The sequence below is a fragment of the Argentina silus genome (genome assembly GCF_951799395.1).
Source record: "Argentina silus genome assembly, chromosome: 22".
NCBI classification, from domain to species: domain Eukaryota; kingdom Metazoa; phylum Chordata; class Actinopteri; order Argentiniformes; family Argentinidae; genus Argentina; species Argentina silus.
In genome coordinates this window covers 345182-357342 of record NC_139676.1, presented here as the reverse complement: position 1 = coordinate 357342, position 12161 = coordinate 345182, and the positions used below count along the sequence as shown (strand labels likewise).

The 12161-nt window shown below is 39.5% G+C and overlaps 1 protein-coding gene across 7 annotated transcripts in view; it reads right to left on the bottom strand.

Moving 5' to 3' along the window:
* mslnb (mesothelin b) overlaps positions 1–12161 on the bottom strand; it is a 61064-nt gene that overhangs the window by 31716 nt on the left and 17187 nt on the right. For 5 of the 7 annotated variants that reach the window (XM_083694067.1, XM_083694068.1, XM_083694072.1 and 2 more), the window contains 47 exons: positions 11977–12153; positions 11856–11887; positions 11509–11606; positions 11045–11067; positions 10916–10937; positions 10756–10783; positions 10559–10643; positions 10294–10440; positions 9894–10105; positions 9698–9798; positions 9452–9570; positions 9176–9352; positions 9055–9086; positions 8709–8806; positions 8540–8562; positions 8411–8432; positions 8251–8278; positions 8054–8138; positions 7789–7935; positions 7389–7600; positions 7193–7293; positions 6949–7067; positions 6673–6849; positions 6552–6583; positions 6206–6303; positions 5742–5764; positions 5613–5634; positions 5452–5479; positions 5255–5339; positions 4990–5136; positions 4562–4773; positions 4230–4333; positions 3979–4097; positions 3670–3846; positions 3549–3580; positions 3194–3291; positions 2754–2776; positions 2625–2646; positions 2465–2492; positions 2268–2352; positions 2003–2149; positions 1604–1815; positions 1408–1508; positions 1163–1281; positions 887–1063; positions 766–797; positions 413–510 (listed from right to left, as the gene is read on the bottom strand). In XM_083694067.1, coding sequence (XP_083550193.1) covers positions 413–510; positions 766–797; positions 887–1063; positions 1163–1281; positions 1408–1508; positions 1604–1815; positions 2003–2149; positions 2268–2352; positions 2465–2492; positions 2625–2646; positions 2754–2776; positions 3194–3291; positions 3549–3580; positions 3670–3846; positions 3979–4097; positions 4230–4333; positions 4562–4773; positions 4990–5136; positions 5255–5339; positions 5452–5479; positions 5613–5634; positions 5742–5764; positions 6206–6303; positions 6552–6583; positions 6673–6849; positions 6949–7067; positions 7193–7293; positions 7389–7600; positions 7789–7935; positions 8054–8138; positions 8251–8278; positions 8411–8432; positions 8540–8562; positions 8709–8806; positions 9055–9086; positions 9176–9352; positions 9452–9570; positions 9698–9798; positions 9894–10105; positions 10294–10440; positions 10559–10643; positions 10756–10783; positions 10916–10937; positions 11045–11067; positions 11509–11606; positions 11856–11887; positions 11977–12153 — 4486 coding nt within the window. The remainder of the gene's footprint in view (positions 1–412; positions 511–765; positions 798–886; positions 1064–1162; positions 1282–1407; positions 1509–1603; positions 1816–2002; positions 2150–2267; positions 2353–2464; positions 2493–2624; positions 2647–2753; positions 2777–3193; positions 3292–3548; positions 3581–3669; positions 3847–3978; positions 4098–4229; positions 4334–4561; positions 4774–4989; positions 5137–5254; positions 5340–5451; positions 5480–5612; positions 5635–5741; positions 5765–6205; positions 6304–6551; positions 6584–6672; positions 6850–6948; positions 7068–7192; positions 7294–7388; positions 7601–7788; positions 7936–8053; positions 8139–8250; positions 8279–8410; positions 8433–8539; positions 8563–8708; positions 8807–9054; positions 9087–9175; positions 9353–9451; positions 9571–9697; positions 9799–9893; positions 10106–10293; positions 10441–10558; positions 10644–10755; positions 10784–10915; positions 10938–11044; positions 11068–11508; positions 11607–11855; positions 11888–11976; positions 12154–12161) is intronic. The other 2 variants (XM_083694069.1, XM_083694070.1) reach the window with 2 other exon arrangements.

The window sequence follows — 12161 nt, the reverse complement described above, 5'->3', positions numbered from 1 at the left end:
CAAATCGAAACAAAAAACAACAACAATTGTAACATTATTTCATTAATTTCATGGCATCTTGTTGAAGCAATATCTTATTTATGTATAAAATAACCAATAAAGTCTGAGAAAAAAAGGCTCTATTTAGAACCAAAAATAGTTATTTGGCTTTTGGTTCTACATAGAACCCCTGTTGGATCCATGTAGAAACATTTCCAGAGAGAGGGTTCTCTATGGAACCAAAATAAGTTCCAAGAAGAGCCAAACTTCTACAGGGACAAGCCAAAGAACACTTTTTGGTTCAAGGTCAACCGTTTTGTCATTTTGTGGCACCTTGTTGTATAAATAAGATTATGTCATTCTTGTTTAACAGATTGCAGATTTAAAAAAGTCAATATGGAAAACCAAATAAAATAATAGAACTGTGACTGACCCTCTGAAGCGGTCTGCATCAGGTCGTCTATGCTGGCCCAGATGACTGGCTCCATCTCTGGAGGTACAGACGGTAAGGCCTGGTACAGACGCTCAAAGCTGAGAGACACAACAGACAACAAGAACGTGACGATACAGTACATCAAAAACCCTCCGCAGATACTGTATGACAACACACAAATGCAACAACATTGACTACTTTTCAGTCCAAATTGCAAAATCACAAAGGACATCATACTTCAGATATTTGCTTTGACTATTGGAGCTGTGGTAAAAAAAAAAAAAAAGATCTTCAGATTTGATCATTTGATTCATTTTTCAATTCTGGACTTTCTAGACATCTTATCGACTTACATGGGCGTGTAAATTCCACAAGGTAGTTTAATCTGAAAAACATAGAAAAAGGTTTGACAAAATTGTGAAATACAGTATTCTTAATGTTTGAAATTCAGTAAACCTATGCATAAAGTATTACTTCTTCAGAGAGCTTGACCAGGTGGTGCAGGAACTCAGGGAGTCTCCTCTCCTTTGGTGACTCAATCAGGTAGTCAAACACTCTGTTGATGACCACATCTTTCTCTGGAAGACCAGGAAGAGGCAACACCACCAGCTCTGCAGTCTGCTTTGGAGAGAGAACCTCCAGGGCCTCCAACTGGAAAGGAAGAGAGGGGAGAAAATGTATCAATCACTCTATGGAATACTGGAATGACTTAGAACTATGGTGGCGTAGTCGGCGGCCATTGAGACGTACAGGAGAGAAGTCTGTGTTGAGTTCCAGCAGGTCCTTGAGGGATATGAGGACTGAAAACGGCCCCAAGTTCCTCTTCAGCCAGTCGACACTGCTGCTAGTGTTGGACACACAGCCTGAGTCTGCAGGAGGTGAAAACACAACATAGATTAAAAATCAAACTCTTAGAAAAGACAGAGAAAATTGTGATTTTACTACTTTTTAAAAAAAATTCCCCTTCTCTATAGTTTTTTTTGGTACAGGCCTACCTGACGTGTTTCTGGACAGGAATGGGTGGATGAAGTTTTTGACCACCAGCTCTTGTCTCATTTCGTCCATTTGGTGGAACTGATTACCAAACTCCCTCAGTCTGTGAGGAATAAATATAACATAATATATGTTCAATATCAATTGCATAAAACTACACTTTATACTCAGTTTAAAACACTCTCCAACCATACATACATGTGCTGATATGACTGACAGCTGATGTTCTTGCTGCTGAGGCAGTACAGGAAGCCTCCTGATGCAGACGACAGGAACACTCTCAGACGCTCAGAGAACCACTTCCTGATGACACCACTGTCTCTCAGCTGCTCCTCAGTCAGTCTGAAGACTCGGATCTCTCCAATCACATCCAGAGCCTGGGACACTGATGGGCCAATCACTGACATGGACTTGGGGAAAAAAAATACACATGTCATTGCAAGAAACAATGTGAATTTAAAGTTTACAATGGTGCTGTATTCGTAAATTAGTATTCCGGCTTTTGTAAACATCTGCAAGCATACGGAAACAGTCATGTACATTTTTAAACAATAATCAAGCTTTTATCACTGATCCAAACACAATAGAAACACCTACCATATTGGAGAACATATCCAGAGCCTCATCCAGGACAGAGGACAGTTTAGTTAGCAGCAGCTTCCAGGTCTCTTTAGAGTGAGTGGCGTTTCCAGGCAGTTTGCATTTCAGAAGAGACATCAGCTGCTGTGAGGTGAAGTTTTCCAGCTTCATAAGAGAGACAGAGAAGGGACAGTCAATGAATGAATGTACACATATGTGTGCTCTGCCAGGGTATTCTGTAGTACTTCTCTGCCAAGAGTTAAAGCAGAAGTGACAGACTAACCGATACACAAGCGTACTCCTCCAGAGTGAAATTGCAGGGCACGTCCATTGAAGTTGAGTTTTCCAAGTAATGCTGCAGTTCAGTGCTGTAAAAAATATTTAACCGTGTTCACAGATTTTCGTATCACTGGCAATTGCAGTTGTCTAAATTAATCATGACCAGGGTAGATCTTACATACAGGTGATGTAACTAGTTACCTGTTGATTCCATCACAGACTCTGGTATCTTCAAAAGACCATGAGAGAAAAATAAATGTTTAAGATTAAGCCAATGAATCTCAAGCAGCACAATTTAGAGCATACATCAAATCTAGTAGTATCACATCTAGCTAATGTTCTTGTCAAAGATAACACTTACCATTGAATGGTGTTATTGGACACTGTTAAAAGGCAAAGAAGATAACAAATAACAAAGTGATCAATAACAATATATTTTGAAAAAAGTCAAAGACAGATTTCTTTGTTTTATGTAGAGATAAATTCTTACCTTAACATTAGTTGGCAAGCAATCTGTCCAAATCGAAACAAAAAACAACAACAATTGTAACATTAATTCATTAATTTTATGGCATTTTGTTGAAGCAATATCTTATTTATGTATAAAATAACCAATAAAGTCTAAGAAAAAAAGCCTCCATTTAGAACCAAAAATAGTTATTTGGCTTTTGGTTCTACATAGAACCCCTGTTGGATCCATGTAGAAACATTTCCAGAGAGAGGGTTCTCTATGGAACCAAAATAAGTTCCAAGAAGAGCCAAACTTCTACAGGGACAAGCCAAAGAACACTTTTTGGTTCAAGGTCAACCCTTTTGTCATTTTGTGGCACCTTGTTGTATAAATAAGATTATGTCATTCTTGTTTAACAGATTGCAGATTTTAAAAAGTCAATATGGAAAACCAAATAAAATAATTGAACTGTGACTGACCCTCTGGAGCGGTCTGCATCAGGTCGTCTATGCTGGCCCAGATGACTGGCTCCATCTCTGGAGGTACAGACGGTAAGGCCTGGTACAGACGCTCAAAGCTGAGAGACACAACAGACAACAAGAACGTGACGATACAGTACATCAAAAACCCTCCGCAGATACTGTATGACAACACACAAATGCAACAACATTGACTACTTTTCAGTCCAAATTGCAAAATCACAAAGGACATCATACTTCAGATATTTGCTTTGACTATTGGAGCTGTGGTAAAAAAAAAAAAAAAAAGATCTTCAGATTTGATCATTTGATTCATTTTTCAATTCTGGACTTTCTAGACATCTTATCGACTTACATGGGCGTGTAAATTCCACAAGGTAGTTTAATCTGAAAAACATAGAAAAAGGTTTATCAATATAGTGAAATACAGCATTTTTAATGTTTGAAATTCATTTAACATATCCACAAATTATTACTTCTTCAGAGAGCTTGACCAGGTTGTGGAGGAACTCAGGGAGTCTCCTCTCCTTTGGTGACTCAATCAGGTAGTCAAACACTCTGTTGATGACCACATCTTTCTCTGGAAGACCAGGAAGAGGTGACACCACCAGCTCTGCAGTCTGCTCTGGAGAGAGAACCTCCAGGGCCTCCAACTGGAAAGGAACAGAGGGGAGAAGATGTATCAATCATTCTATAGAATACTGGAATGACTTAACATTTTGATATGATTCTATTCTATTTGACATAAAACCATGGTGGCGTAGTCGGCGGCCATTGAGACATACAGGAGAGAAGTCTGTGTTGAGTTCCAGCAGGTCCTTGAGGGATATGAGGACTGAAAACGGCCCCAAGTTCCTCTTCAGCCAGTCTACACTGCTGTTAGTGCTGGACACACAGCCTGAGTCTGTAGGGGGGAAACATAAAACATACTGTTATGATGGAATACCAAGATATAGCATATAGCAATTGACAACAAACAGTTTACTAACAACAAGCCACCATTGTGAGACCCTCTGTGTGCCACTCGTGTTCATACCTGTGGTGTTTATTTTAGACAGGAATGGGCGGATGAAGTTTTTGACCACCAGCTCTTGTCTCATTTGGTCCATGTTGTGGAACTGATCACTAAACTCCCTCAGTCTATAGAAACAAATGCAACAGAATATCAGCTAAATATGCACAACATGATATTGAAATAAATAAATAAATACATTGGTAGCCATCTTTAATTTTCTCGAGAAAGAAGGTATGAACACAAAAAAAAGCAGCTTATGTATGTCGAAAAATGTTTTTCAAACATAATTAAATAATCATGAAGTTAAGAATCATGGGGAAAAATCAACATAATTTGTGTTGAGCCACACTTACACATGCTGGTAAGTCTCACAGCTGAGGTTCTTGCTGCTGAGGCAGTACAGGAAGCCTCCTGATGCAGACGACAGGAACACTCTCAGACGCTCAGAGAACCACTTCCTGATGACATCACTGTCTCTCAGCTGCTCCTCAGTCAGTCTGAAGACTCGGATCTCTCCAATCACATCCAGAGCCTGGGACACCGACGGGCCAATCACTGACATGGACTTGGGAAAAAGAAAAGACATTTGTCATTGTAAGAAACAATGTGATAACACATATGACATAGCCACAAAATAGAGGACAATTTTTAAACATCTATAAACATTATTTAGCATTTTAGAAGCATTTTATTACAATTGATGACCATTTATTCAACATGTATAGATGCCTTACTAAAATAAGCTTCAATCAAGGCCTCAAAAGACAATAGAAACACTTACCATATTGGAGAACATATCCAGAGCCTCATCCAGGACAGAGGACAGTTTAGTTAGCAGCAGCTTCCAGGTCTCTTTAGAGTGAGTGGCGTTTCCAGGCAGTTTGCATTTCAGAAGAGACACCAGCTGCTGTGAGGTGAAGTTTTCCAGCTTCATAAGAGAGACAGAGAAGGGACAGTCAATGAATGAAGGCACACATATGTGTGCTCTGCCAGGGTATTCTGTAGTACTTCTCTGCCTAGAGTTAAAGCAGAAGTGACAGACTAACCGATACACAAGCGTACTCCTCCAGAGTGAAATTGCAGGACACGTCCATTGTAGTTGAGTTTTCCAAGTAACGCTGTAATTCAGTGCTGTAAAAAATATTTAAGAGTGTTAACAGATTTTCGTATCACTGGCAATTGCAGTTGTCTAAATTAATCATGACCAGGGTAGATCTTAGATACAGGTGATGTAACTGGTTACCTGTTGATTCCTTCACAGACTCTGGAATCTTCAAAAGACCATGAAAGAAAAAAAATTGTTTAAGTTTACGCCAATAAATCTCAAGCAGCACAATTTACAGCATATATCAAAACTAGTCGTCAAACATCTAGCTAAATGTTCTTGTCAAAGACAACACTTACCACTGAATGGTGTTATTGGACACTGTCAGAAGGCAAAGAAGACAACAAATAACAAAGTGGTCAATAACAGGGTCATTTAAAAGAAATCAAAGATAGATGTATTTGTATTATGTAGAGATAAATCCTCACCTTAACATTCGTTGCCAAGCAATCTGTCCAAATCAATGCAAAAACCAAAAACAATTTTAATTCATTAATTGTATGGCAACTTGTGGTAGCAATGTGAATATCTTACTTATGTTTAAAATAGCCCATGAACTCTAAGAAAAAAGGGTTCTATCTAGAACCAAAAATAGTTAATTGGCTTGTCCCTGTTGCAGAACACTTTTTAGTTCTACCTAGAACCCTTTTTGGATCCATGTAGAACCATTTCCACAGAGAGGGTTCTATACGGAACCAAAGAGTTCCAACAACAGCCAAACACGGTTCTTCTCCAGGGACAAACCAAAGAACCCTTTCTGGTTCAAGGTAAACTCTGTTTTCATTTTGTGGCAGTGTTGTATCAATAAGATTATGTCATTCTTGTTTAAGAGATTGCATATTTAAAAAAGTCAATATGGAAAACTAAATAAAAGAATTTAACTGTGACTGACCCTCTGGAGCGGTCTGCATCAGGTCGTCTATGCTGGCCCAGATGACTGGCTCCATCTCTGGAGGTACAGACGGTAAGGCCTGGTACAGACGCTCAAAGCTGAGAGACACAACAGACAACAAGAACGTGACTAAACTATGTATCAAAAACCCTCAGCAGACACTGTATGCCAACACACAAATGCAACAACATTTACTGCTTTTCAGTCCAAATTGCAAAATCACAACGTACATCATACATCAGATATTTGCTTTGACTTTGGAGTTGTGAGGTAAAAAAAAGAAGAAAAAAAAAGAAAAAGATCTTCAGATTTGATCATTTGATTCATTTTAATCTTCTCGACTTACATGGATGTGTAAATTCCACAAGGTAGTTTAATCTGAAAAACAGAGAAAAAGGTTTGTCAATATTGTGAAATACAGTATTTTTAATGTTTGAAATTCAGTTATCCTATGCTCAAAGTATTACTTCTTCAGAGAGCTTGACCAGGTGGTACAGGAACTCAGGGAGTCTCCTCTCCTTTGGTGACTCAATCAGGTAGTCAAACACTCTGTTGATGACCACATCTTTCTCTGGAAGACCAGGAAGAGGTGACACCACCAGCTCTGCAGTCTGCTTTGGAGAGAGAACCTCCAGGGCCTCCAACTGGAAAGGAAGAGAGGGGAGAAAATGTATCAATCATTCTACAGAATACTGGAATGACTTAGAACCATGGTGGCGTAGTCGGCGGCCATTGAGACGTACAGGAGAGAAGTCTGTGTTGAGTTCCAGCAGGTCCTTGAGGGATATGAGGACTGAAAACGGCCCCAAGTTCCTCTTCAGCCAGTCTACACTGCTGTTAGTGCTGGACACACAGCCTGAGTCTGCAGGAGGTGAAAACACATCATAGATTAAAAATCAAACTCTTCGAAATAACAGAAAACATTGTGATTTTACTACTTTTTTTTAAAATTCCCCTTCTCTATACGCTTTTTTGGTACAGGCCTACCTGACGTGTTTCTGGACAGGAATGGGTGGATGAAGTTTTTGACCACCAGCTCTTGTCTCATTTCGTCCATTTGGTGGAACTGATTACCAAACTCCCTCAGTCTGTGAGGAATAAATATAACATAATATATGTTCAATATCAATTGCATAAAACTACACTTTATACTCAGTTTAAAACACTCTCCAACCATACATACATGTGCTGATATGACTGACAGCTGATGTTCTTGCTGCTGAGGCAGTACAGGAAGCCTCCTGATGCAGACGACAGGAACACTCTCAGACGCTCAGAGAACCACTTCCTGATGACACCACTGTCTCTCAGCTGCTCCTCAGTCAGTTTGAAGACTCGGATCTCTCCAATCACATCCAGAGCCTGGGACACCGACGGGCCAATCACTGACATGGACTTGGGAAAAAGAAAAGACACTTGTCATTGCAAGGAACAATGTGAATTTAAAGTTTACAATGTGCGCTCTAATTGTAAATTAGTATTCCGGCTTTTGTAAACATCTGCAAGCATACGGAAACAGTCATGTACATTTATAAACAATAATCAAGCTTTTATCGCTGATCCAACACAATAGAAACACCTACCATATTGGAGAACATATCCAGAGCCTCATCCAGGACAGAGGACAGTTTAGTTAGCAGCAGCTTCCAGGTCTCTTTAGAGTGAGTGGCGTTTCCAGGCAGTTTGCATTTCAGAAGAGACACCAGCTGCTGTGAGGTGAAGTTTTCCAGCTTCATAAGAGAGGCAGAGAAGGGACAGTCAATGAATGAATGCACACATATGTGTGCTCTGCCAGGGTATTCTGTAGTACTTCTCTGCCTAGAGTTGAAGCAGAAGTGACAGACTAACCGATACACAAGCGTACTCCTCCAGAGTGAAATTGCAGGGCACGTCCATTGAAGTTGAGTTTTCCAAGTAACGCTGTAAGTCAGTGCTGTAAAAAATATTTAACCGTGTTCACAGATTTTCGTATCACTGGCAATTACAGTTGTCTAAATTAATCATGGCCAGGGTAGATCTTAGATACAGGTGATGTAACTAGTTACCTGTTGATTCCTTCACAGACTCTGGTATCTTCAAAAGACCATGAGAGAAAAATAAATGTTTAAGATTAACCTAATAAATCTCAAGCAGCACAATTTACAGTATATAGCAAATCTATTAGTATTACATCTAGCTAATGTTCTTGTCAAAGACAACACTTACCATTGAATGGTGTTATTGGACACTGTTAAAAGGCAAAGAAGATAACAAATAACAAAGTGGTCAATAACAGGGTCATTTAAAAGAAATCAAAGATAGATGTATTTGTATTATGTAGAGATAAATTCTCACCTTGACATTCGTTGGCAAGCAATCTGTCCAAATCAATGCAAAAAGAACAACAATTTTAACGTATTCATTGTATGGAAGCTTGTTGTAGCAATAAGATTATGTCATTCTTGTTTCACTGCGGCTTTGAAAATGTAAATATGGCAAATTAAAGAATTGAACTGTGACTGACCCTCTGGAGCGGTCTGCATCAGGTCGTCTATGCTGGTCCAGATGACTGGCTCCATCTCTGGAAGTACAGACGGTAAGGCCTGGTACAGACGCTCAAAGCTGAGAGACACAACAGACAACAAGAATGTGACTAAACTGTGTATCAAAAACCCTCAGCAGACACTGTATGCCAACACACAAATGCAACAACATTTACTGGTTTTCAGTCCAAATTGCAAAATCACAACGTACATCATACATCAGATATTTGCTTTGACTTTGGAGTTGTGAGGTAAAAAAAAGAAGAAAAAAAAAGAAAAAGATCTTCAGATTTGATCATTTGATTCATTTTAATCTTCTCGACTTACATGGATGTGTAAATTCCACAAGGTAGTTTAATCTGAAAAACAGAGAAAAAGGTTTGTCAATATTGTGAAATACAGTATTTTTAATGTTTGAAATTCAGTTATCCTATGCTCAAAGTATTACTTCTTCAGAGAGCTTGACCAGGTGGTACAGGAACTCAGGGAGTCTCCTCTCCTTTGGTGACTCAATCAGGTAGTCAAACACTCTGTTGATGACCACATCTTTCTCTGGAAGACCAGGAAGAGGTGACACCACCAGCTCTGCAGTCTGCTTTGGAGAGAGAACCTCCAGGGCCTCCAACTGGAAAGGAAGAGAGGGGAGAAAATGTATCAATCATTCTACAGAATACTGGAATGACTGAGAACCATGGTGGCGTAGTCGGCGGCCATTGAGACGTACAGGAGAGAAGTCTGTGTTGAGTTCCAGCAGGTCCTTGAGGGATATGAGGACTGAAAACGGCCCCAAGTTCCTCTTCAGCCAGTCTACACTGCTGTTAGTGCTGGACACACAGCCTGAGTCTGCAGGAGGTGAAAACACATCATAGATTAAAAATCAAACTCTTCGAAATAACAGAAAACATTGTGATTTTACTACTTTTTTTTTTTTAATTCCCCTTCTCTATAGGCTTTTTTGGTACAGGCCTACCTGACGTGTTTCTGGACAGGAATGGGTGGATGAAGTTTTTGACCACCAGCTCTTGTCTCATTTCGTCCATTTGGTGGAACTGATTACCAAACTCCCTCAGTCTGTGAGGAATAAATATAACATAATATATGTTCAATATCAATTGCATAAAACTACACTTTATACTCAGTTTAAAACACTCTCCAACCATACATACATGTGCTGATATGACTGACAGCTGATGTTCTTGCTGCTGAGGCAGTACAGGAAGCCTCCTGATGCAGACGACAGGAACACTCTCAGACGCTCAGAGAACCACTTCCTGATGACACCACTGTCTCTCAGCTGCTCCTCAGTCAGTTTGAAGACTCGGATCTCTCCAATCACATCCAGAGCCTGGGACACCGACGGGCCAATCACTGACATGGACTTGGGAAAAAGAAAAGACACTTGTCATTGCAAGGAACAATGTGAATTTAAAGTTTACAATGTGCGCTCTAATTGTAAATTAGTATTCCGGCTTTTGTAAACATCTGCAAGCATACGGAAACAGTCATGTACATTTATAAACAATAATCAAGCTTTTATCGCTGATCCAACACAATAGAAACACCTACCATATTGGAGAACATATCCAGAGCCTCATCCAGGACAGAGGACAGTTTAGTTAGCAGCAGCTTCCAGGTCTCTTTAGAGTGAGTGGCGTTTCCAGGCAGTTTGCATTTCAGAAGAGACACCAGCTGCTGTGAGGTGAAGTTTTCCAGCTTCATAAGAGAGACAGAGAAGGGACAGTCAATGAATGAATGCACACATATGTGTGCTCTGCCAGGGTATTCTGTAGTACTTCTCTGCCTAGAGTTGAAGCAGAAGTGACAGACTAACCGATACACAAGCGTACTCCTCCAGAGTGAAATTGCAGGGCACGTCCATTGAAGTTGAGTTTTCCAAGTAACGCTGTAAGTCAGTGCTGTAAAAAATATTTAACCGTGTTCACAGATTTTCGTATCACTGGCAATTACAGTTGTCTAAATTAATCATGGCCAGGGTAGATCTTAGATACAGGTGATGTAACTAGTTACCTGTTGATTCCTTCACAGACTCTGGTATCTTCAAAAGACCATGAGAGAAAAATAAATGTTTAAGATTAACCTAATAAATCTCAAGCAGCACAATTTACAGTATATAGCAAATCTATTAGTATTACATCTAGCTAATGTTCTTGTCAAAGACAACACTTACCATTTAATGGTGTTATTGGACACTGTTAAAAGGCAAAGAAGACAACAAATAACAAAGTGGTCAATAACAGGGTCATTTAAAAGAAATCAAAGATAGATGTATTTGTATTATGTAGAGATAAATCCTCACCTTAACATTCGTTGCCAAGCAATCTGTCCAAATCAATGCAAAAACCAAAAACAATTTTAATTCATTAATTGTATGGCAACTTGTGGTAGCAATGTGAATATCTTACTTATGTTTAAAATAGCCCATGAACTCTAAGAAAAAAGGGTTCTATCTAGAACCAAAAATAGTTAATTGGCTTGTCCCTGTTGCAGAACACTTTTTAGTTCTACCTAGAACCCTTTTTGGATCCATGTAGAACCATTTCCACAGAGAGGGTTCTATACGGAACCAAAGAGTTCCAACAATAGCCAAACACGGTTCTTCTCCAGGGACAAACCAAAGAACCCTTTCTGGTTCAAGGTAAACTCTGTTTTCATTTTGTGGCAGTGTTGTATCAATAAGATTATGTCATTCTTGTTTAAGAGATTGCATATTTAAAAAAGTCAATATGGAAAACTAAATAAAAGAATTTAACTGTGACTGACCCTCTGGAGCGGTCTGCATCAGGTCGTCTATGCTGGCCCAGATGACTGGCTCCATCTCTGGAGGTACAGACGGTAAGGCCTGGTTCAGACGCTCAAAGCTGAGAGACACAACAGACAACAAGAATGTGACGATACAGTACATCAAAAACCCTCAGCAGACACTGTATGCCAACACACAAATGCAACAACATTGACTACTTTTCAGTCCAAATTGCAAAATCACAAAGTACATCATACATCAGATATTTGCTTTGACTTTGGAGTTGTGAGGTAAAAAAAAAGAAGAAAAAAAAAGAAAAAGATCTTCAGATTTGATCATTTGATTCATTTTAATCTTCTCGACTTACATGGATGTGTAAATTCCACAAGGTAGTTTAATCTGAAAAACAGAGAAAAAGGTTTGTCAATATTGTGAAATACAGTATTTTTAATGTTTGAAATTCAGTTATCCTATGCTCAAAGTATTACTTCTTCAGAGAGCTTGACCAGGTGGTACAGGAACTCAGGGAGTCTCCTCTCCTTTGGTGACTCAATCAGGTAGTCAAACACTCTGTTGATGACCACATCTTTCTCTGGAAGACCAGGAAGAGGTGACACCACCAGCTCTGCAGTCTGCTTTGGAGAGAGAACCTCCAGGGCCTCCAACTGGAAAG